General features: G+C 39.5%; 1 protein-coding gene across 29 annotated transcripts in view; it reads left to right on the top strand.

The window, feature by feature from the left end:
- The window catches only part of LOC117387839 (calcium/calmodulin-dependent protein kinase type II subunit gamma), a 75980-nt gene extending 60160 nt beyond the window's left edge, over nt 1–15820 (top strand). For 4 of the 29 annotated variants that reach the window (XM_033985425.2, XM_055229337.1, XM_033985419.2 and 1 more), the window contains 8 exons: nt 1702–1770; nt 3839–3893; nt 4315–4395; nt 7653–7802; nt 9984–10059; nt 10714–10808; nt 11160–11396; nt 12430–15820. In XM_033985425.2, the coding sequence (XP_033841316.1) occupies nt 1702–1770; nt 3839–3893; nt 4315–4395; nt 7653–7802; nt 9984–10059; nt 10714–10808; nt 11160–11392 (759 nt within the window). In that variant the 3' untranslated portion in view covers nt 11393–11396; nt 12430–15820. The remainder of the gene's footprint in view (nt 1–1701; nt 1771–3838; nt 3894–4314; nt 4396–7652; nt 7803–9983; nt 10060–10713; nt 10809–11159; nt 11397–12429) is intronic. The other 25 variants (XM_033985426.2, XM_033985422.2, XM_033985423.2 and 22 more) reach the window with 10 other exon arrangements.
- Nucleotides 15821–24765: the final 8945 nt, after the last annotated feature.

Here is a 24765-nt window from a genome sequence, read left to right as displayed (position 1 = left end):
CTGGACTAAACTTGTGGCATTAACAATATTGAACATAATGGCTAACCAATTTGTTCACATAGCACACACATGTTAAAATTTAAAAAGTAATCCACAACTGCTTTAATTAAAATATTGTTATATTTTGATATCTGTTGATAATGTAAAAATAGTCTGACTTAATACAATAATATCCACACAATGTCTAAAGTAAGAGTTAAATATGTGACAAAATTATATCAAATTATTTAAAAAAGTATAAATGGTAATCTCCCTAGATTGGAGTCTTGTGGTACCCCTTTTCTTGAATTAGGCCTTTTAGAATTAGAATATTCAATAAAAACTGAGATGAACTAGCTGTTTTGGGCATTTATATATACTTATTTAAATTTGTGTTAATCTTTACAATTGTTCTTAATGTTAATATGTCAATTGAAGCTGTAGTAGATTCATTTTTAAATTTTGTATATGTTATATTTTGAAAATATTTTGATATCTGTTGGTAATGTAAAAATAGATTGACGTAAAATAATAATGTCCACATGATGTCTAAAGTTGGAATTAAATATGTGATGAAATTATGTCAAAATATTTAAAAATGTATGAATAGTAATGGTCCCAGATTGGTGCCTTGTGGTACACCTTTCCTTGCATTAGGTCCTTTAGAATTGGAACACACAACTAGCTTTATTGGCTCTTATATATACTTATTTGTATAAAATACTGTCCAATAAAATGAATAGAATGTTGTATCTAAGCATTGTATTAACCATCATGATTAATCGTGTAACTACTAAACAAAATTAACCTTATATAACCATAACTTTCTCAACCATATGCTCAGCTATAATTAAAATACAATGTTTTAATACATTTAAAATCATTGTTTAAAATCTAGGTTATGATGTAAGTCCAGGAATTGTTGAAATTTCAGTTTTTCTCTCATAATCTTTTATTTCCCGCTAACATAAAACTCACTCCCACCTTCCATTCTCACCATGGCTAACCCCTCGCCTCCCCCGAGCTCCACCGATGGTCCATTACAAGCATGTTGTTGTGGTTTGAAAGCTCTCACTAGCATGCATTACTCAATACCTTGTAGTGGTCCAATTACATCCTGTGTGAAAAAGGTTGCAGTGCTATGCTAGCTTTCACAATCTGATTAGCGCTAAATCAACTTTGGACCAAATGAGGGATCGGATTTCCAAATACAATTCTTGTTTATGTTGTGAAAATGGTTATGTGTAATAATGGGTTTTGTAATTAATCATGACTGTAGATTTCACACTGGGATAATTGGTAGAATTTTATAAACAGGTACATTTGATTAAAATGTAAAGCTATACACTTAGTTCCACTCTAGTAAAATACAGGTTTAATCAAATAAAATTATGTTAAAACCATAGACTGTTTATATAAATGAACGTAGCTAACCTGCTAGCTGCCGCGTTCAAATAGGAAGTAAGGTTTTGCAATTAATCGTGACTATAGATTTCTACTAGATATAGTGCGTAATTGGACCCGTTTTGTCTTAGAATTAGCAAAACCCACAAAATACATGCCGCCATAGTTGTGAAACTAATCCAACACTGCAAAACCTTTTTTACATATGTTGTAAATTTGACCTTTAGCAAAACAAAATGTAAATTGCATAGATCATAGCCTCACCTCATTCGCTCATTCAAAGCTGGATTATAACCTCTTCAAATGTTGTTTTTTTAGACTAACCATTGCTCTTCATCCCAGGAATCGCAGAGCACAGTGGTACACAACCCTCCCGATGGTGTCAAGGTAAGGTTTTAGGTTCAGTTCTCCATAATTAAAGCCCCACAGTCTGAATTATTGACCGAACGGCCCACATAGCTACAGACTGAGCCACTCTGAGCCGTGATATCAGAGCCAGACACACAAGAGACTTCACATAATCACTGATCTTACACCTTAGACTGTTCAGAATACTTGAAATAATTAAACAAATATGTTACTCACGGTTGGTATTTTTTATAATGTGATGGCAGCAGTCTAAGCAGGGACTCTCAGACTTCCCTCACCCCAGACATTTCCTCCAGCTCCTCCGGTGGGACTCCAAGACCAGCTGATAGACATAGTCCCTCCTGCGTGTCCTGAGTCTTCCTTGATGCCTCCTCCTGATAATAAACGATGATATTGCAACAAATTTCTGCCACTGACACAAAAACCCAAACTATATTAAAGCTACAATATTGTTAAAAAAAATCATAAGCTGCAATAAATATACAGCAGAATGAAACACTTCAGTCGTTAGTCTGTGTCTGTAAGTGATTTATTCAAACTTTTACAGCTTAAATCTGATCCTATAGATAAAAAAATAACCAAAAACTGCCCAGTAGTGAAAGAAAAAGTTCACACGATTAATATTGACCACAAAAATATAGTTCGAGCTTTTGTATAAAAAAAATGTGGGGATTTGAAAATGTTGCAATTTGGAAATTACAGTATATGAAAATAATAAAAAAGAAAATGGAGCTGACAGTTGTTTACTTGATTAGTATCACTGATGACATCTGCCAGACAGGAAGTGGCGTTACATAATTACTGATATTGCTTGTTAGACGAGTTGAAAGTAATTGAAATAAAATGTTCTTTTGTTTATGCATGTTGTTATATTCTGAATCATGTTGCTGCCTTTGCAATGCGAGTCCTCACTGTATCAGACTGTGGTGGGACCAGGCCGTTGTACAGGCATGTTCCAGTAGCTCAACACTCCATCTAGTGGTGCAATGAGGAAGTACAACGTCCCTCCATAGAACTTCATCAAAAATACTTCAGATAAATCGCTACAGTTTTAAAGATATTTTAATGAGTAACTTTTTATTGACAACCTTGAACCTTTTTGAGTTAAAGATGAGATATTGTTACAGGGGATTCTTGTTTTTTTTTTTATTTTATTTTAGTTATATTTTATGAAATTGTTCCATTATTACGCTTTTGAATTATAAAACTAAAATATACACAATTAGTGACAGTTATTTTTAGGATATTGATATGTTTCCAAGCCAAAAAACTGCTAACCCTGTAGTTTATGTCTGTACAAACCTGTTCTGAAAAGTCCCTGTGTGTGTCAGATGCCCTCCCTGTGTGTGTGTCAGATGCCCTCCCTGTGTGTGTGTCAGATGCCCTCCCTGTGTGTGTGTCAGATGCCCTCCCTGTGTGTGTGTCAGATGCCCTCCCTGTGTGTGTCAGGTTCCCTCCCTGTGTGTGTCAAATGCCCTCCCTGTGTGTGTCAGATGCCCTCCCTGTGTGTGTCAGATGCCCTCCCTGTGTGTGTCAGATGCCCTCCCTGTATCTCCATGGGGTCTTTACTCTTCATATAAACTGCCTTGTGTTAGTGTCAGTTCATATTTCAGTCGATTTGCTGATTCTTTTGGACGTGTTTAAAATGTGAACTTTGATCACAATCCTGTTATAAAAACATAGATTACATCGCTTGTTTCCAAACTTTTTTAGGACTAATTAATGTACATGTATCTGCTGAAACCGTGGTCTCTACAGCTCCTTCGTGATTCTGATTTAACTCGTGTTTTTATTTCTAGTTTAACTCGTGTTTTTATTTCTGGTTTAACTCGTGTGTGTTTTTATTTCTGGTTTAACTCGTGTGTGTTTTTATTTCTGGTTTAACTCGTGTGTTTTTATTTCTGGTTTAACTCGTGTGTTTTTATTTCTGGTTTAACTCTTGTGTTTTTATTTCTGGCTTAACTCGTGTTTTTGTTTCTGGTTTATCTCGTTTGTTTTTTATTCTAGTTTTATCGTGTGTGTTTTTGATTTTTGTTTATTTCGTGTGTTTTTGATTTTTGTTTAACTCGTGTGTTTTTGGCTTTAGGGTTCGACAGAAAGTAACGCCACCAACGACGAGGAGGAAATGAAAGGTAGGAAAGGTACTTGATCCATTTTTATTCTTTCTCGTCTTTGCTCTGGTTTGTTGCATATTTGATGATCATGTCGGGCGTGATGCCATACTGCGGCGGCGAGCGTCTCACTTTTCACTTTGTGTTTGTGTTGTCGTGTGTGTGTGAATCGTGTGGTGCTTTCATGTGTGATTTGTGTGTGTGCGTGGTGCGTTCGGGTGCTTTTCGTGTATTTTTGATTTGTGTGGTGCGTTCTTGTGTGATTTGTGTGTGTGTGATGCGTTTGTGTGTGCGTGTGATGGGTTTGTGTGATGGGTTTGTGTGTGATGCGTTCGTATGTATGTGTGATGCGTTTGTGTGTGTGTGTGATGTGCTTGTGTGTTTGTGTGTGTGATGCGTTTGGGTGCTTTCCGTGTGTGTTTTTTTTTCGTGTGTGTGGTTGTTTTTTTAGCGGACAGCACGGCCCAGAGTCTTAGCAGTGCCACTGAGGAGATGCCCCCTCTTCTGCCCTCACCTCAAAGCTCACCTGCCAGTAAGTGTATCCACGGCAACCACAGGCTAGACGGTTGCCCCTGGCGATGACCCCATGACTTCTCACCCCTCCACCCTCCTCCTCCTCCTCCTCCCACCAAACACGACTCGGCTTCTTACCTGTAGTCACTGGCACTAGCGTGTTACATCTGACCTGTCCCACTGCCTTTTTGAGGGTTCCCACTGGGTTTGATCAAGTTTTTGGAATAAAATATTTACTTTTTTGGATCAAACTATACTTTTTTGACAATTTTCACCAATATTTAAGCCTTTATTTACTTGCCACAGCTTTAAATAGAGAATCTCAGGTCTTAAAACGCCCATTTATGTCAGTTACTGTAAAACACAACGCACGGACAAGCAAATACTCGCACCGATTAGACTGGTATCGGTATATGCCTAATTTTAATCCCACACTATTGTAACTACAGCTGTGCGAAAGGCCATAATATGATGAACTACAGTGAAATAAAATGAATCTGAGTCACACAGTTTGAATTCCTCATTCTCCAGTTCTGTTGGGACTCGTGTCGTGCAGGAATGTCTCAGATATTCACTGATCTGAGATAAAGGATAAAAAAAACATTAGAAACTGCAGCTTCGTTTGAGCGTATAACTCTACTGTCTTTCTCTAGTTACGGGACTTGGATCTAGTCTCCACTCTGCCCTTTCATATACTTGTAAAACATTCACGATTAACATATTTCTATTTATTTATTCAATATTTTACCAGGTGAGTTCACGTTTGCAATAACGACCTGCCCGAGAGGAAATATAAAACAGCAGAAATAAAACAAAAACAACAGACAAGCAAACGCACAATAATTATAATGTGAATTTGTAAATAATAGTAATAATAAAATCCTCTGGGGTTTTAAAAAATCGACAGAGGCAGAAAAGTGTTAAATGTGCAGTATCGGATTTTTACCGTCCACCTGTAAAACGATGGGTCCACTGTAGAGCAGGAGCTGTTCATATACATTTTATATATATTATCGTTTGGTTTAGTTTAGCCTGCACTACTACACCTTCACTCACATAGACCCACCCCTCCTCTCTCTCCCTCTCTTTCTCTCCCTTTCTTTCTATATCTCTTGCATAAACTCCAAATAAGCCCATAATGTTCTTAGGCCTAATTTTGGAAAGTTTTGCCGCTGTGGGAACCCTGAAACGTGTGTGTTTGTGTGTTTGTGTGTGTCATGTGCATCTCTGCATCTCTCCTTTCTGTCGTCCTGATCTGAGCGAAGTGGAGGAACCTTGCAGCTGTTTCTCAATTTCTCTGCATTCAACTCAGCATCGTTTAAAGAGCTGTGCAGTCAGCCGAATTTTCATTATGATTACAATGTTTTGGCTTCAATTAATTTTAAAAAGTTCTATTCAAAAAGCAAAAAAATTCTTCCTCTGCAGGTCAGCTCTTGTAGGACCTGTTCTACGTAGGACTTGTTCTATGTAGGACCTGTTCTGTGTAGTCATGATTTCAATCGTTTTCTAATAGCAGTGATTTAGTTTTTCATAGTGTGGCAGTTTTATTGTCTTATATTCAAATTTTCTTCCAAACCTCAGATCTAAAGGGAACAGTAGCTGCCATTTGTTGTTGGCGGGGATTTACAATAAAGTTATTTTGAAATATAAGACCCCATACACTTAGCATCCCTGCGGCTACATCTATACAGTTAAAGGTGCACGATATAACTTTTCTAATGGAGGTTGCGCCACCAGCTTGTCTCCATGGAAACCAGGAAAGTTCCACGGTGCACCTTTAAACACGCTTGTAGTCTGAGTCTGCTCATAGGTCTACATAAGAGCGATGGCTTTCCTTCTTTTTGCTGGGCTCTTGTTGGCGCTTGTTAGCTGTTTTTAGCCTGCTAATGCTAATGCAGTATTTGACAGTACTAACCTGAGTTTGTGGATCAGAGCTGCACTGATGCTGCTTCCTGTCGCTGTGCTCTTTGTTCATCTGCATGTCGGCCATTTTAGTTTTTCGTGTTTTTGACTAACTTCAGTTTTGGAGAGTTGTTTTTCACACCTGCTGAGTCTTTGTTTAGATTCCTGTGTCTATTTGATAATATTCAAACACGGATTGTTAAAAAAATCAAACTAAATTTTAATATTTAGTAGATTAGATTATAGCCTGTAATTTTCAATTTAAAAATTTGTCACCAGGTCTCACACTATTTCTTTCACATAGACTGTTTATATAAATGGACGTAGCTAACCTGCTAGCCGCCAGTTTCCAAATAGGAAGTCCTCCATCGACTCTGGCTTCAATTCACTTTACATTGAAAAACTGTGGCTCCTCTTTCTGGAACTGCCACTGTCAAACTCATCATTTTGATCTTAAAATGTTCGTATTAACCCGCTCTACATGATCCTGGGGTTTTTATTTCACTGTTTTGTCTGTAAATCAAGATTTGAACATTAATAACAGACAAATCAGGCGCCTTCTTTCCCCGAGGTCACTCCCGCTAGCATTAGCAACAGGTTTGACTGACAGCGATGCTAAGCGCCCGCTCCCTGCTAAACCAGTGGTGCGGGTGGGAAGGGGCGTTACTTTCAACAGCATGACTCTAGATTGGCAGTCGGAATTCCAAATATGAAATTCTGCTCCAAATTGACCCCTATAACTGCTCTAGCCTCGATGAACTTCATTTGGAGCCGAACGCTGTGGGTGACGTCAGACTCACTTAGTCCATTTCTTTATACAGTCTGTGGCAAAGCAAATCTATTCTAAAACTATACAGGAACAGTCCAATATTGTTTTATATTTTCCAGTACTGATACTTGTTGATACCAGATTTATTATTCATTAGTATCTAGACATGTATATATATATATATATATATATATATTTTTTTTTTCTTTTAAGACCCACTGAAACATATATTACATGAATAAACTACATGAAAAGTCATCCATCTTGTGTTTATTCAAATACCTGGTGGGAGGAGTTACCTGCTTATCGTCATGGAGATAGACTTATCCATTAACTTTACCTAACACCATACTGTGAAACATTCCAGGCAAAGCAAGCACAATTACATAATGTACCTTTAACGTAGATGAAATTATTACGATGTTTTTCTATTTCAAAATGCAGTTGTATTTTTATATTATCAAAGTCTTTGTGTAAACTCAGGTGTGAAACTCCCTCCCTCCCTGCCCCTCTGTCTGCGTTTGCATGTGTGACGTGACGCACATTTTGTTTCTGTCTTTTTGCCGTCCGCTGTGTGCTGTTTGACCATTGAGTTGTGTTTTCAGTGCCACCGCATGATGTAAAGCGCATGGCATGGAACAGCACGGGCAACAGTTCGTGCCCAGACTCGGAGCACGCACAGTCGCCCATGTCCAACACCGCTCCACTAGGGGGCAACGCAACTGCTGCCGCTGCTAAATGCAACACTAAGCCGAGTAAGAGCACATTTGGACCCAACCCACCCCCGCTGTGTTGCCCCCTGTCTGCCGTAGCTCTAACAACATGCACGAATAACACCGCACTGTGGCCATCTGCTTCTGTCATTAACTCATCCCTCTAACAAGTCTCTCATTGCAAGTAGTAAAGTTAAAAATCTGACACAAAGTTCATCATCTCTGTCAGCATAAATAAAGAGACAATTGCTTCAGAAAGTGGTGCCATTTTCAACCTAAAACCCCCAAAAATACAGTGAGATTGTGGAGCCACTTCCAGACAAACATGCTGAGGGTCAGTGTTTGTTGGCACTTGCACATCTTTACAAGAGCGATTTCAGATGGGAGAGTGTAGTGTAGTGATGTTTTGGGCTCTGTTCAAAGTTTGGGATTCATCAAATGTTCCAATGTTTTATTATGAGATGCAGACGGGGCGCAGCTTTTCAAAATACTACAGCTGACCTTGTGTTTACAGCCTTGACCTGCAGATAGAGACACGTACAGGTGTGTCTCATTCTCAGTTTATGGACAGGGCTCATGTTCAGAACCTCCAGATTCACTCACTGAGCTGCAGAGGCTGCACTAGCACTGAGTCCTGATTGGCTGCAGGTTTGGGGTTTAGGTCGTGGCCATTCAGATCAGAGAGAGCCATTTTAGGTTTAAAACAACTGGATTTCAGCTTTGAAACTGGCAACCCAAATGAGAGTCATACGAGGCTCATTCTGCTTTCTGATTGGTTGATCGCATTTATAATTAAGAATAAATCAGCATTACCAGTATTATCATTAAAGCTGTTTTTGATTTGATATTTACCTCGTATCTGGGGTCACAGGTCACGTTTATGGAGTTTAAGTTTAAAATCTTACATTATGTGGCCAGTGTAAATGAGACGTTTTGAATGGAAAAAGTAGTGAATCTAACAAACAAATAATTTTTTTTTCGAGTGTAAATTAAATAAAAATGTCTTAAATCTGAAAATGGCAAAATAATATATCACCAAAAAATGTCCCGTACTGAAGCTTTAACCATTTGTTCATTTTTGTCCCTGTCAGTTTCTCTCGGTCTGAATTGTCACTAGATTTTGGGCCTGATTTTAGCCAGATTTTTAGCCTAATTTCAGCTAGATTTTTAAACAGATTTTGGCCTGATTTTGAGCTTGATTTTGGCTTTTACAAAGTGAGCAGTGCAGACAGCTGCTCTGGTTGTTTGGTGTTGCGTTGGGGTGAGTTGGCAGCAGGAGCAGACAGACTGATAGACAGTGATGAGTCTAAACTGTAATCGACAGAGCGACAGCAGAAGAAGAAAACAACTAAAAGACTCTGGCGTCAGGGATGAGGCGCGTCTGTGTGTGTGTAGTGTAGAGTTTACAGTAAAATGCAGTTTATTTTCACAGGTTTAGCTGATAATAAAACTGGGATATTATTATTATTATTATTATGTGGGGTTTTTTTGTGCAGTCTTATTTTTATTTTTACAATTATTTTATGGAGAAATGATCATGATCTAGTCAGGAAAGTTAGACTTTAAAGCCACAGTATGTAACTTTTTAGCAAAGAAAAAAAAAAGTTTGAATGAAGAATAACATGATTTTTTTTGTGTTTATTGCACTGAAAAACATCGAGCTCGCATCTCCACAAACCGGACTCTTATTTGACTTGGAGGAGGGCCTACTCCTACTTGTTTCCATGGAGATGTGGTTATTTTGGCCAGAATATGCCACAGTTTGGAACATTCTCCATGAAGATAGAGGAGTTTTACGCCAAAGTATGGTTTTAACTTTGTTTCCATTGAATCGTCCTTATGGCCCCCTGCAGAAAGTTACACACTGTACCTTTAACAAAACGATGAGGATGAACAAAGTCTAAGTCTAATTTATAAAGTTTATTTTATTTTCACACAGAATTTATTAGAAATCTTTCTGCTCTGTGATTGGTTGTATTTACCTGTCAATCACTCAGATCATGACTGAGCCTGACCAATAGGACGAGTGGGCGGGGAAAGTGTCATAGCAATAATAATATCTGCTTCTAAACTGTTCCCTAAATAAACAAATTAAAAACTAAAAACGTACTTTTATGTGAGCTGCTTCTTAACGTTTGAGACTTTAACACTGAGGTTTACATGAGTCTGACTTAACTAAGCCCTTACCCCGGCTTTGTTTGTGTTTGTTGTCTTTGTTTGCAGCTCGTAAACAGGAAATCATCAAAATAACTGAGCAGCTGATCGAGGCCATCAACAACGGAGACTTCGAAGCTTACACGTGAGTGAAGATTGAGAGTGGGTCACGATGACGAGTGAACGAATCTGAAACAGAACTTAAACCAGACCATATTTATTCATCTGCAATATGGGAGACAGTGGCTCAGTTGGTAGAGCAAATTTGACCATTATAATAGAGAACTTAGATTATGTTTCTGTTTTAATATTAAGATTCTGTTCAAAGTCACATTTTAAATACAACCAGAAGAGCTGACAAGACTGAAATCATATCAGAACATGTTTGTACAGATCTAAACTACAGGGAGGGCATCTGACACACACACACACCCCCACACACACACACACACACACACACACACAGGGAGGGCATTTGACACAGGGTTAGACTTTTTTATTCAGAAAAAGACAGGATATTTTGTTGTTTGAGAAGAAAATTGTAATTCTTCCCAAACTGCAGTCTTTGGGATTTGCTAATTGTATTTTTGATTTGATTGCGATTAATCTTGCCGCTCTAACGATCCCCGTCGGCTGCAGCCAGATTTTAAAGACAGCTCCACCAAACTTTAGACATTAAGTTGGCTGGTCACTTGGCGCGTGTTCCGTCTTTAGCCTTTAGCTGTGTGTTGGTGCTTGTTTCGTCTTTAGCCTTTAGATGTAGCAGGTGGCTTGTTAACTCGTCTCTCTGTCCCCGCAGGAGGATTTGTGATCCTGGACTCACCTCCTTCGAACCCGAGGCTCTGGGGAACCTGGTGGAGGGGATGGACTTCCACAAATTTTACTTTGAGAACTGTGAGTGTGTCTGCAAACTTGGATATATGACAGTGTTTTGGTAGTTTATATCAGACCTTTTCTGTAAACTGGACCTGCTAGCTGTAAAAACTGTGGCCCCTCTCTCTGTAACTGCTGCTGTCAGACTTGTCATTTTGCTTTTAACCTGTTTGTATTAATCTGCTCTACATGATCCTGGTGTTTTTATTTCACTATTGTGTCTGTAACTCACGATATGAACATTAATAACAGACAGATGAGGCGCCTTCTTTCCCTGAGGTCACTCCCGCTAGCGTTAGCAACAGGTTTGATTGACAGCGTTGCTAAGCCCCCCCCCACATAAAGTGACTTCTTCTTCTCTTGTCCCTTTAGTGCTGAGTAAGAACAGTAAGCCCGTGCACACCACTTTGCTGAACCCTCATGTGCACTTGATTGGCGAGGACGCGGCGTGCATCGCCTACATCCGCCTCACGCAGTTTGTGGACTCCACCGGACGACCTCGCTCCAGCCAATCAGAGGAGACGCGCGTCTGGCACCGCCGCGACGGGAAGTGGCTCAATGTTCACTTCCACTGCTCGGGAGCGCCAGCTGCACCACTACAGTGAACAGGTACAAAACAAAAAGACCAGGATCAAACATGAACCACAGAAATATACTTCAAGTACTGAAGTAAAAGTACATATACTGGAGCAAAAAAATACTCAAGTAAAAGTATCACTTGAAAAAAATCTACTTAAGTAAAAGTATTAAAGTTTAAAAATGTACTTAAAAGAGTAAAAAGTAAAGGTATTTCTCACAGATTTTAGTCTTATAAAGCTTAAAATGTGGTGAGTTTGATAAAATTGAATTTTGTTCAATAGAAACAATTAAATCTGTTGTTTTTTTAATTTGTTTTTGTTTTGTTCTAAAATAAATCCTCAGCCTTTTCAGCAGGTCTCACTCAAAACTTTTCAGTTCTGGACAAAAGAAAGTAGAGATACTGCTCTCAAATGCAGTGAAGTAAAAGTAAAAAAAAGTCCTTTTTAAAATCGACTTAAGTAAAGTACACATACCTAAAACAGAATCTGACGACCCAAAGAGTGGACTTTCTTTGTGTGTTTTGATTCTCATGTTAATCATAAAATCATAAAGTAAACAGAACTTTCTGTATAAAATGGAAAAGGTTTTTAACTTATGATATTACTAAAATTCATCTTTGATTTGAACACATTTTTTTTATGTGAACAGGACCAGTGAAATGTTTGGACACACCCTTTTTTTTTCTTTTTTACTGCTTTCTGCATTTTATAAACACAGAAGACATCAAATATATGTAGAAAGATTTATGTAATTATGTAGTAATGAAAAATAAAGTATATTCAATCCTCAAAGTAGCCGCCTTTTGCTTTGTCAAAAGTAATTTCACTTTTTTTCTTTAATATATACTTCCATATATCTTCCTTCATGTATCTGATGTTTTCTGTGTGTGTATAAAATATAGAGTAGTAGTAGTAGTAAAAATAAAGACATAAACATTGAATGAGAGGGCGGGTCCCAACTTTTGTAGCAGCGTACATCTGAACAAGCATGGCTAATATGGCTAACAAGGCTAATATAGCTAACCTAGCTAACATGGCTAACCCATTCTCCTCTCTCTCTGCAGTGGTCCCAGCCTCCTGTCTGGAGTGTGTGTTTTTGGGGGGCAGTTTTTTTCAGCGTGTTTCGGAGGTTCACGTCCTCTGCAACGGGATTGGCTCCTGCCGTCCCCGTCCGTGACAAACCAACCAATCCTGTTCCTCCTTTGACCTGCTGAGGCGGGCTGAACACAAGGCTCCGCCCCCATTGGGTTGATGATGATGATGCATGCGTCTGGCGCCTGATTGGAGGAGGTGTCCCTTTGCCCCTCCCTCTGCCCCTCCCCCCCGGCAGCCATCTTTTTTCCGCCCTACGCGAGATGGGGGAAGATGGGGGTGAGGATTTAAAACAGTTGAACTTGTGACAGTTAATGAGTTATGACTATACTGTGTAAATTATGACTAGATGTACGATTACACCACCAAAAAGTGAGCATTTATATTCAATATCTACTTAAAAAGGGAGGAGATGAGCGCGTTTTGTGCTGTTAGCCACGGCAACAAGAGATTTGGGAAGCATTTTGGCATTTTAGGGAAGTTAGAACGATAACGTGCAGGTTTTATTTTGATTTTTGTTTCTTTTTTTTACATGAACGTAATTTTAAGCTGTAGGGAGCCGTTTTTCCCAATAAAAAGTCAAATCAAGTAAGAATTCAAGACAGAAACTTGATATCGACGCACCAAAGTGTAGAACTAGAGGCTTTTGTGTGTTCGTTCGATCGCGTGCTTGTTTATTGATGAACGAACTGCTTGTCGTCAAGTTGGGGCGGGAATTTTAGTTTTATTTTAATATTTTTTTTCGTGTTGTGTTTTGGCGTCTGTTCCCTCTGCGTTCCTGTGAATAAACGGAGCCTATTTTTGTCTTTTTATTTTATTATTATTTTGACTGATATTATATATATATATATATATTCGAGGCTCCCGTTTTAAAAAAGAGGGAATTTATTATGTGCAAGTTTAAAAAAAAATCTACAGTGTGTGTTTTGTCTTTGATGCAGTGCAGAGGAGAGCTACGTCTGCGTTTTGCATGTCCTCTCCTCCCATTCAAACACCACCATTCCCCCTCCCACCTCCAGGTTTTTACCCATAATGCTTTTGTCTCCTTTCTCTGGGCCTGGTTTGTTAATACCACTGTGTAAATACAGTGTATGTATAGATATATGTAGAAAGGTGTAATATAATGTACATGTATCCTACAGAGACTCCATTCTGTGCATTTGGGGCTATGGGAACCACCCCACGACCTTAACAACGAGAAATTTGGTTTTAAAATGAAAGTTAAAATGACCCAAAGTAATATTTTCTTTAAAAAAATCAAGGGCTGGGGAGATTTTACATTTTCGATTTGAGGTGGTGGCACTTTGACACAGCGTTAGCAGAGTTTCAGTGGGCCGTAGACGCATTGATCTGATGGACAGTAAAGTAAGGCCAGAAGATAATTTTATTAAAAAGAGGTTTTACCATTTTAATATTTGAACATATTTTTGCAAATTTTAGACTATTTAAGAGTTTTATTGGACAATGATGAGGAAAAAGGGTGAAAAATTTAACTAAATCTTTCTTACATGAACAAGAAGTGACCAAATTTCTCAAATGATAGAATTTATAATTAAAAATGCAAACAGAATCCCTTTATGGAAGTGCTGGAGGACAGAGGGTCTCAGCTGGGGTCTGCTGTGATCCAAAATGCTCTGGATTTTTCACTTAAATAAAAAAAAAGTTACTCTGTTGCCTTGAGTGAGATAATTATACTTTTTATGCCAGATGCCCTTCCCTGTATTCAAGTTAAGACTGTCACAAATGGACCACTCACTTACTGGTTACTTCCTGTTACTGGATTGAGACAATAATTTTAATAAACCTACTACTACTACTACTACAACTATTATCACTATTACTACAACTACTACTACTACTACTATGACCTCCACTGCTACTACTTCGCTTACTATTAGAACTATTACTCCTCCTACTACTACTACTACAACTATTATTACTACTACAACAACCACCACTGCTACTCCTACTCCTACTATTACCACTATTACTCCTACTACAACTACTTCTACTACTACGTTCCAAGAAAAATGTGTAATCCAGACAATAGATCAGAGGATAATTATATATGAATCTTGCATTATTCATAGTGAAAACAATACTTTTTCAATATATTTTGTACTTAAATCAGATGAATTTTCCCCTCTTAAATATCGTCCATTTTGGATCGCAGTCCCTCCGGTTGAGAACCCGACTGTTTGACTGTTTTAATGGTTTAAAGTCGAGCCCTGACAGACCGCTCCTCTTCCATAGTGTCCTTACTCTCCACGATGCTGTGATCTTTCATATCGTCTGCACATTTGGAACACTTTTGGCTACAATATAATGGTGTATTTTGGCTTTTTGTAACATATCCATCCTTCTGTGCACTGTAATTGTCCCCATTCAGCCACCGTACCCCCTTCTAGCTCTTACGATGTTAATTTTGTGTTTTTTATTTTATTTTCGTCCTTGTCTTTGTAGTGTTTTCTGCCAAGCTGGAGTTCTGCACTCTCCCTCACTTTTGTTAAAAAAGGGAACATAGATTTCAGATATATTATAGATGATCAGGGCTACAAATATTTATAATGTAATCTACCCAATGGTGGTACTGTGCCTGCTCCATTTGAAACAGAAGGGGAAGAAAACATTTAAACGACTTGCACTGTTGACGGGTGGGCAAACCTAGTTATATGCATGTTTGAGTTTAACATTTTATCTGATACGGACGGAGCTAGTGTTATTATGTTTGCATCACTGAAAAAAAATTATGCCTCCATCCAGAATGTGACATGAAAATACTGAAAAAATCGCAAAAACGACAAAAAAATATATAATGGAACTACAAAAGGAGCCGAAAAAGCTTGGTTTGAGGCCCTCGATGTTAGCGTTTTTCCCTGCGTTGTAATGATAATATATTGGGCTGCGCTTTCCTCCTCCTCCCCTTCAGCTTCCTCCACGTGGACGCTGGAGTTTCCTTTCCTCCTCCTCCCCCCCTTCAGCTTCCTTTCCTCCTCCCCTCCAGCTTCCTAAGGTGGAGGCTGGAGTTTCCTTTCCCCCTTCCCCACCTTCAACTTCCTAACTTGGATGTTGGAGTTTCCTTTCCTTCTCTTCCCCTCCAGCTTCCTAAGGTGGAGGCTAGAGTTTCCTTTCCTCCTCCTCCTCCCCCTCCCCTTCAGCTTCCTTTCCTCCTCCCCTTCAGCTCCCTTCACGTGGACGCTGGAGTTTTTTTGCATGATCATATTGTACAAAGAAATACAAGAACCATGAGTTGACGACTATCAAGTGTTTGTCTGAGTGTTAGTTGGTCTTCATCATAGCTTTGTTATTCTTCGAAAAACTTGGATCTTGAAAGTATTTAATAAAAATACTATTTCAGCACTGGTTAGAGGCTCTTGAGTTTTTATTCATTACATTTATACTGATTATGAGACGACAGTGGCTCAGTTGGTCGAGGTTGGCGGTTCAAATCCCGCTCTTGACGTTAACATCATTAGTTGGAAAAGCGATATATAAAAATGCGATTGTTTACCAAACTTCAGTGGGCCTAGTGTTGACCCCTGTGGAATACCTTTTTAAAATATGTCTATAAAGGGTCAATTTTATACTAAACTTATTTTAAAGTTTTGATACTCTTTACCATTTTCATCTAGTGTGCTGGGGAACTGAAAGTATTCCATTTTGGAGTTACTTTAGCAGACACAAGAACCACAAAAATAAGCGCTACAATTTTTAGTAGCTGGCGTCGCTAAGAATTTTTAACAAAAAAGTGTCTTGTGACTCAAAAAAGTCTGAAAAAACACTGGTTTACTGATCACAAAACATCTGAAGTTGTGTTTTATTTTATTTTTGCTCCATTTCAGTTATCTCCCATGTTTAGTCTCTTCATCTCTCAAAAGCGTATCCCTCCTTCACTAATAAACGTCGTTTTAATCCATAAAATTCGTCTGTTTTCAAAGGTAAACTAACTTTTCTAGTGAAGATTCCCTGCTTGTCTCCACAGAGATGTTACTGCTAAACCTGGAATATTCCACAGCATGGCATTAAACATATCGAACATGTTTCTACAGGTAGTATTATTGCTCAAATATACCTCGAAAATCATGCATTCTTACTATGAGCGACGGCGCCTCTCTACAGATCTGACCTGTAACTTGACCTGGTGTGGTTACCTGCTTGTTTATGCCAAACTCTGAAACATCTCCATGGAGACAAGCAGATGATGAAAGTTACGCCTTGCACCTTTAAAAGTTGCAAAGAACATTTTCAAATCTCAAAAATTGTACACTTAAACTTTGAATTGAGCTGCTTTAATTTCTGTTCTGTTTTTGATTCAGAATTGAAAAAGTCCATATTTGGAGAGGCCTTTGTAAGACACATGGCCCATTATGTAACTCCACATTATCAATGCTTAGTCACAATGAGTCTAGACACATTATTCCAACTCCAGGGAAAGTACTTGACATTTAACTAAAGTCCAGATGCCCAGCTCCATGTAGGACCTAAACATGTGAAAGTAAGACACTTTGAGACAGTTTGGGTCTATTTGGTACTGTGTAGTAGTAGTTGTTTTTTTGGTAGCAATAATAGTAGTAGGAGGGGGAGGAGCAGGATTATAAAATACACTCTTAACAGACGTGCTAAATTTTATAATTAAAGGTGCACCATGTAACTGATCTGATTTGTTTAATAAAATGTCCTTATCTTTTAAAAATACCTCAAAAAAAAAATCCATTCTTATTGTGAATGTGGACACCTCTCCACAGACTGGACCTGTACCTTGGCCTGGTCGTCACACCTGCTTGTGTCCATGGAGACAGAATAAGAAAGACATTAAAATGACAAAACAAACTAATCAAAACATAAATAATCATCGTAAAAATAACATTAAAAGTGACTAGTACAAAATCAAAACCTGCTAAACAGAACCGAGCCTGTTCTAATGTTTCCTCATCACAAACAGACCTGGAGTTGTGTTTTGTTTCATTCACATATGTTTAACAGACAAACTGCATATTTAGGCTGAGTTCTTCTCAAACTGAAAACACTCTGTTCCACCTTGTGATGTCATCATGTGGTAATACAGGAAGTGCTCCACTGTGTTTTTAAACTCCACACACCTTCACTAGAATCATTTGGATCATTTCAGTCCTGGAATTGCCACATCTCTACTGTTAACTTGAAAACTACCACTTCATGACATCACAAGGTGGAACAGAGCATTTTGAGCTTTGGAGATGTAGACAGACTAATAATAAAGAGTTACTTAAACATGTGAGTGAAACAAAACACAACTCCAGGTGTGTTTTTGAGGAGGGAACAGCATTAGAACATGATTTAAAACTACAAGAGTCAGACTACAATGGCAATACAGTTACTACAACCACCTTTTTAACTTTTATACTATGACTATAGACTGTTTATATAAATGGACATAGCTAACCTGTTAGCCGCTGCGTTCCAAATAGGAAGTGATCATGGGCGCACTTCCAGTTCCATCGACTCTGGCTCCAATTCACTTTATGTAAAAACTGTGGCCCCTCTCTCTGTAACTGCTGCTGTCAGACTCGTCATTTTGTTCTTAAATGTTCGTATTAACCCGCTCTACATGATCCTGGGGTTTTTATTTCACTATCGTGTCTGTAAATCAAGATATGAACATTAATAACAGACAAATCAGGCACCTTCTTTCCCCGTGGTCGCTCCTCCTAGCTTTAGCAACAGATTTGATTGACAGCTTTGCTAATCGCCCGCTCCCTGCTAAACCAGTGGTGCGGGTGGGAATCTTCAACAGCCTCGCTCCGGATTGGCTCTTTGGTTGCTATGATACTCATGGTCAGAAAATGACTCCAAATTGTCCACTATAACTGCTCAAGCCTCGATGAGCTTCATTTAACTGGAGCTGAACACTGTGGGTGACATCACACTCCCTCACTCCGCTTCTTTACACAGTCTACAGCCATGACTTAAAAGTAATAGCCTTTGTTTACGTTTGTACATACAGTCCAAGCTAACATTTATCTTCCAAACACATTTAAAACCTTAAACGATTGTCTTCTTCGCTGGCTTCTATTTTGGCCCAAGTGTTGAGTAACGCCGCAGTCTTATTTAAGAGATTTTCATTGCGTTATTTATGATGGTCCCAGTTATTTTAAGTCTTGTGTTCAGAGATGTGGGACAGCTCCCCCCTGGTTTGCGCTGCACCGGTTTGATTAATGAGTCTGCAGTTGGTTAACTTCCACTCTCACTTTCTCAAAGACACCGCGGCACCAGCCAAAGGAGGACTCCAGATGGATATGTCCTGGTCCTGGTGTACTTTACATCTTATTTGTTTCCTGAACAGTAGGTGAGTGTGAAGAGATGGAAGATTCAGATGTCACAGAAAACAAGGAAATGATGTTTATCGCCTCAAATGCTGCAGAGTTTTGATGTAATTTCTGTTTTCATATGACTCTATTCTCTGATCCCTGTTCTAATGTTGTTTCCTCATCACAAACAGACCTGGAGTTGTGTGTGTTTTGTTTCATTCACACATGTTTAACACACAAACCATGACATCACAAGGTGGAACAGAGCATTTTGAGCTTTGGAGATGTAGACAGACTGATAATAGTGTTACTCAAACATGTGTGAATGAAACAAAACACAACTCCAGGTCTGTTTTTGAAGAAGTAACAGCTTTTAAAAAGTTTGCAGTGGTCCAAAGTTATTTCTTATGCATTCTGAACATCCTAATTACTCACAGCGATGAGTTTATAAGCACTTTTCACAACTTTCAAAGACCAGACTGTCAAAGGCTCTGGATGTCCTAATATGGGACATCAAAATGCTTTATAATTAGACACAGACAGCGCACAGTGGACTTATTTTGACCTCGAGAGCCGCTTATACAACACATCTGTACTGGGGCCAGACACATTTTGCTCAAAAACTTGGGGGAAAAAATCATGTACAATTAGTTTTGTAAAAGTGATTCAGGCTTGGGGGATTGAATCATTCTTTAACTATTTGCTTATGATCTGTTATTATGATTTAAGTCTTTGTTCGTGTTTATTGAGGTGAATTGGGGTGTAGTTATCAGGTAAATTAGTTTTGATGTTGAAATTTTATTGAAAGCTATAAAATACACAATTGTGTTCAGTTTTGTGGTGAAAATCAGCAGTATTATGAATGAAGGGGGTACCACAAGGGTCAGTACTTGGACTAATGAAGTTTTAAGATGTACTGTGTAACTTTTCTATATACTATCCTCCACCTGCTGGTCTCCACTGAGGTGTTAATCGTCAGTTGTTCCACTGCATGGCACTAAACTTATCCATTTCCAGGTAACAGGTAACATCACCAAGCTAAGTTGCATATCAGATCTGTGTAGAGGCGAGCCTGGTCAAGGTAAGAATGCATGTTTTTCAGTAATACTTTTTTGGGGGCAATAAAAACGACCGTTGAATCCCTGCGAGAAATCAACTTCATACTCAGAACTTTCCAGCAGTAATGTCATGGAGATAAACATGTGGCTCTAACAGAAAAGTTACACAGTGCACCTTTAATCATATAAACATAACATTTTTTTTGGAATTGTGTAACTCTCCTTATGCAGTATGGATTTTTCTTATTTCTAATGCTGCAGCAGACGCCGGCTCAGTGTGGAGGCTGATTTCCTGCTTGAATAAAGCACTTGTTCCTTAGTGGCTCTGTTAGCCGCGTATTCAGCTGATGCCCGTCTGCAATCAACACGAGGTACGTTTGGAGTTTTATTTTTTTATTTCGTCTCATCGGGAAACGTGGTTCGGTGTAATCAAGTGTTCATCAGACGGCCGTTCTATGTATAAAACTGGTCACATGACGCGCACACGCCTCTTTTCCCTGTTTGCGCACTCAGACACGCCCCGTTTCCCCTTGTGCGCACTCAGCCACGCCCCTTTTCCCCGTGTGCGCACTCAGCCACGCCCCTTTCCCCCGTGTGCGCACTCAGCCACGCCCCTTTCCCCCGTGTGCGCACTCAGCCACGCCCCTTTTCCCCGTGTGCGCACTCAGACACGCCCCTTTTCCCCGTGTGCACACTCAGACACCCCCCTTTTCCCCGTGTGCACACTCAGACACCCCCCTTTTCCCCGTGTGCGCACTCAGACACGCCCCTTTTCCCCTTGTGCGCACTTAGACACGCCCCTTTTCCGTGATCGCTTTACAAATTTTGTTTCTAACCGGCTTCTTGACTCTCGTTATGTCTGAGCTGAGGTTCAGGCTTTAGTTCACTGAATTAAAGCCTGACTATGTCCAACCAGATTCATACTACACCACTCTGGACACTACAGTCACTCATACTCCACACGTCTGCGCAGATCTACACACGTCTGCGCAGTCAGTCCGTGTTAATACCTTTCATGGACTGGGGAATGTTTTTATACCTGGCTCCATAGTTTAGCACAAAGTCAATACTCGCTCTACAGAAGGTCAGTGTAATATCAGTTTTAAAGCTATACTGTGGAACATTCTAGGCAAAGCAACAAAATCCCCACGGATACAAGCAGGAGGCGGATCTTCCACCAACAACCTACTTCTAATCCATCTTCAAGGATTCATAATTAAAGGTGCACTGTGTCCTAGAAATGCTGCGAAATATCTGCATTCTTACTGAGCGGGGTCACCTCTCCACAGATCTGACCAGTAAATTGCGCGTGTGTCTATGCGGAAGTTTAATGCCATACTGTGGAACTTTCTAGGCAACGCATCAACATCCCCATGGAGACGAGCAGGTTACACAGTGCACTACCTTCATGAATATTTCAAACTTACAGGGATTGTTTTGGCATAAATAGAGATTTTTTGTTTTATATTTGTATCAAAAACATGTTCAAATCCTGAATCGAATCGTCTTGTAAAATCTACAAATGAATAAACTTTCAAACTGTACAAAGACCAGACTCTAGCGACGTCTAGACCGAACAACGGAAGCTCTAGTTCCCACAGAGAAACTCTCCAGGAAGTGACAACAGAAACCGCAAACTTCCTCACAGATGCACCAGAGTCGAGCGTTCTAGAGAGACGAGACGAGGGTCGTTGCTATAGAGATGTACAATTTTTAAACTAAAAATGACCTCAAAATGGCGGATAGAACGGAAAGCTGTAGATCTTAATAAGTTCACTAGACATTTGAAAAAGCAAATTTTCAGTGATCGTGTGTGAGCGCGAGTGAAGAACAACATCTGGAACAAGGTTTCTCTTTTTGTGAGATTAAATAATTTGTGCATGGTCCATGACAAATAAAGACTGGACTGGACGTTTATTGGACCAGACTGGACTAGATTAGACTAGACTGGACTAGGCTGGACAAGACTGGACTAGACTGGACTAGACTGTACTTTTACTGGACTGGACAAGACTGGACTAGGTTGGACTAGGTTGGACAAGACTGGACTAAACTGGATTTTTACTGGAATAGACTGGACTAGGTTGGACTAGGTTGGACCAGACTTTTACCGGACTGGACTACACTGGACTAAACTGTACTTTTACTGGACTAGAGTGGACTGGACTACACTAGACTGGATTAAACCGGAGTTTTACTGGACTAGACTAGACTGGACTAGGCTGGACTGCACTGGACTAGACTTTTACTGGACTGGACTGAAGTAGGCTCAGTTAGGCTGGACTACACTAGACTGGACTGGACTAAATTGGACCAGACTTTACTGGACTAGACTGGACTAGGCTTGACTAGACTTTTACTGGACTGGAGTAGACTGGACTAAACTGGACTTTTACTGGACTGGACTAGACTAGACTAGGATACTACGGAGGACATTCATCTTTAGCCCCACAGTTCTAGACAGAGCGTCCATCTTGTTCCTAAGCCTGTCCCAGTCCCTGCTCATTTAGCCTGGTCCCAAACCGCTCCGGGCTGATCCCTGTTCTTCCTAATGGGACACGACTAAACAAAATGGAGATTATAATTGGACACAGCTCACAGAGCCCAACACGCAGATTTATGTGTGAGCTACTGTCATCCTCCAGTCTGAGGATTCACTATTGTCTTTTTTCTTTCCACTGAAATAATGATTTTTACACAGGGCTGTTAGACGAGAGGAAATGGCCCATAAATGACAAACGATCAGGTTCAACAGGGGGCGCCACCTGCTTGTCTCCATGGTGCTGATATTGCGTTGGATGAGCAGCGACATGTCTTAACTCTAAAACTTTTGTCCAGTTATAGACTTAAACTTTTCTTGGATCAGACCTGGACAACTGGAAAGTTCCACAGAATGGCAAAAACGGTCTCCATGGCAACAAGTTACATGTCATCCATAGACTATATATTAATGGACATAGCTAACCTGCTAGCTGCTGTGTTCCAAACAGGAAGTAAGATCATGGGTGCACTTCCAGCTCCATCGACTCTGGCTCCAATTCACTTTCTATTGAAAACTCTGTACCTGCTGCTGTCAGACTCGTCATTTTGGTCTTAAAATGTTTGTATTAACCCGCTCTACATGATCCTGCAGTTTGTGTGTTATAACTGCTAGCCTGGAGACAGCTGGAGAGCATGTCTGGGGTGAGGGAAGTCCCTGCTTCGACTGCTGCCCCCCTGACCTGGCCCCGGATAAAAGTGAGAAAATGGATGGATGGAACTGCCTCGATGAGCTTCATTTGACTGGAGCTGAACGCTGAGGGTGACGTCACACACAGTCCAGTCTTTGGTCTCCACATAGAAAAGTTACATATCAGCTCTGTGGCGAGGAAAGCCTGATCACAGTGAGAATGCATGTTTTTTCATTCTTTCTAGCAATAAAAACAATAATGTAATATAATAAATGAGCATAGACCAAAAGGCACCTCCACCTGACCTGTCGATACTTCACAGGCACTTCACGCTGGGGGTGTTTTACATTAATGTCTATGGGCGTTACCATGGTGACACAATGCACACAATAACCAATGTACATATATAGTCTAAAATCTCAAGGGAAAATACAAAATGGATTTAAAGAGCACATTTTTCAGGAGCCTGTGGTCAGTCTGAGCGTTCATGGTCCTGTTGAGAGGTTTTCAACAAAACGGTGACAGTGACTAATGGAAAAACTATTGGCTAATGCTAATGCTAGCTAGCTTTTGACTGTAATGTTATTTGCAATAGACTTGTTTAACAGCACACATCAGCCCACCTGTTGTAGTTCAGATAAGTCAGCTCTTTATGGTCAGATTGTGTTAAAATAAAACTCAGATTAAAGTCTAACAGCTTCAGACAGGGCGGTGCCTCCAGTTAGCGTCACACCCCCAGAGAATGTTGATGACATCCGCTGCACAGTATCAACACTAAAACTAACCCATATGTAACACAGTGGGGTCCAGTCACACTGTTGTGTTGTATTTAGTATGTGTCAAACTCGGTAGTGTCAGTTAACCTGGACTCTGCCTCCACCTACTGGCCAAAACATGAAACTGCAAGTGCATTTAATGAATACAGCAGATATCACGTGTTTTGACACTGAGCAGGGCTGAGTTTATACAAGCAGGAAATATAAGAGTTTGTCTGTAAGAGTGAACATGATAATAGACATTTATTGACTCGTGTTTTGTGCAGAGGTGAAACAGAACAAAGTAAAAGTAATAAAGCGCTGTACTTAAGAATATATCTGTGCTCATTTTACAGTGTATACTTTTTACTTTTACTTCACTGCATTTGAGAGCAGTACCTGACCTCATTTTGAACTGGACTGAAAAGTAAAAGTTGTTTTTTTTTATGATGTGAGAGCTGCTGAAAAGGCTGAGGGTTTATGTTTGATCACATTTGTAATATGAGCAAAAGAGAAAAAAAAAAAGATTAAAATTAAAGACTCAAAATCTGTGAGAAATATTTTTACTGTTTACTCTTTAACTACATTTTTAAACCAATACTTTAATACTTTGCTTAAATCCATTTTTTCATGTGGTAGTTTTACTTTTACTTATTTGCAGTTTCTAATTATTGATTATATTTAATCGCCTCTATGGAGATTGTCCTGCCTGTAATGTTCCACAGTGTAGCATTAGACTTATCCATCCCCACACACATGGCTCGTTGTAATCTACGTCTTTTAACTAGTTTTGACCAATAAAAATACGTGTTATATATATGTATATATATAAGTGCATGTTTCCAGATAAAGCATTGACGTCTCCATGGTAGCGGACCCTCCCACTGCAAAAGTTACACAGTGCAGCTTTAATTCAGTTTATAATTTACAAGATATTGAAAGAGAAAGTGCGTCAGAGCTGTCTTCACTCAGACTTCCTGTTCATCGTTTCCTTTGACAGGAACTAAACACAAAACTACAACCAGTGGTTTACGACTG

This window comes from Periophthalmus magnuspinnatus, chromosome 19 (assembly GCF_009829125.3).
Source record: "Periophthalmus magnuspinnatus isolate fPerMag1 chromosome 19, fPerMag1.2.pri, whole genome shotgun sequence".
NCBI classification, from domain to species: Eukaryota; Metazoa; Chordata; class Actinopteri; order Gobiiformes; family Gobiidae; genus Periophthalmus; species Periophthalmus magnuspinnatus.
Note: the sequence above shows the minus strand (reverse complement) of the source record. Positions and strands in the feature narration are given on the sequence as shown.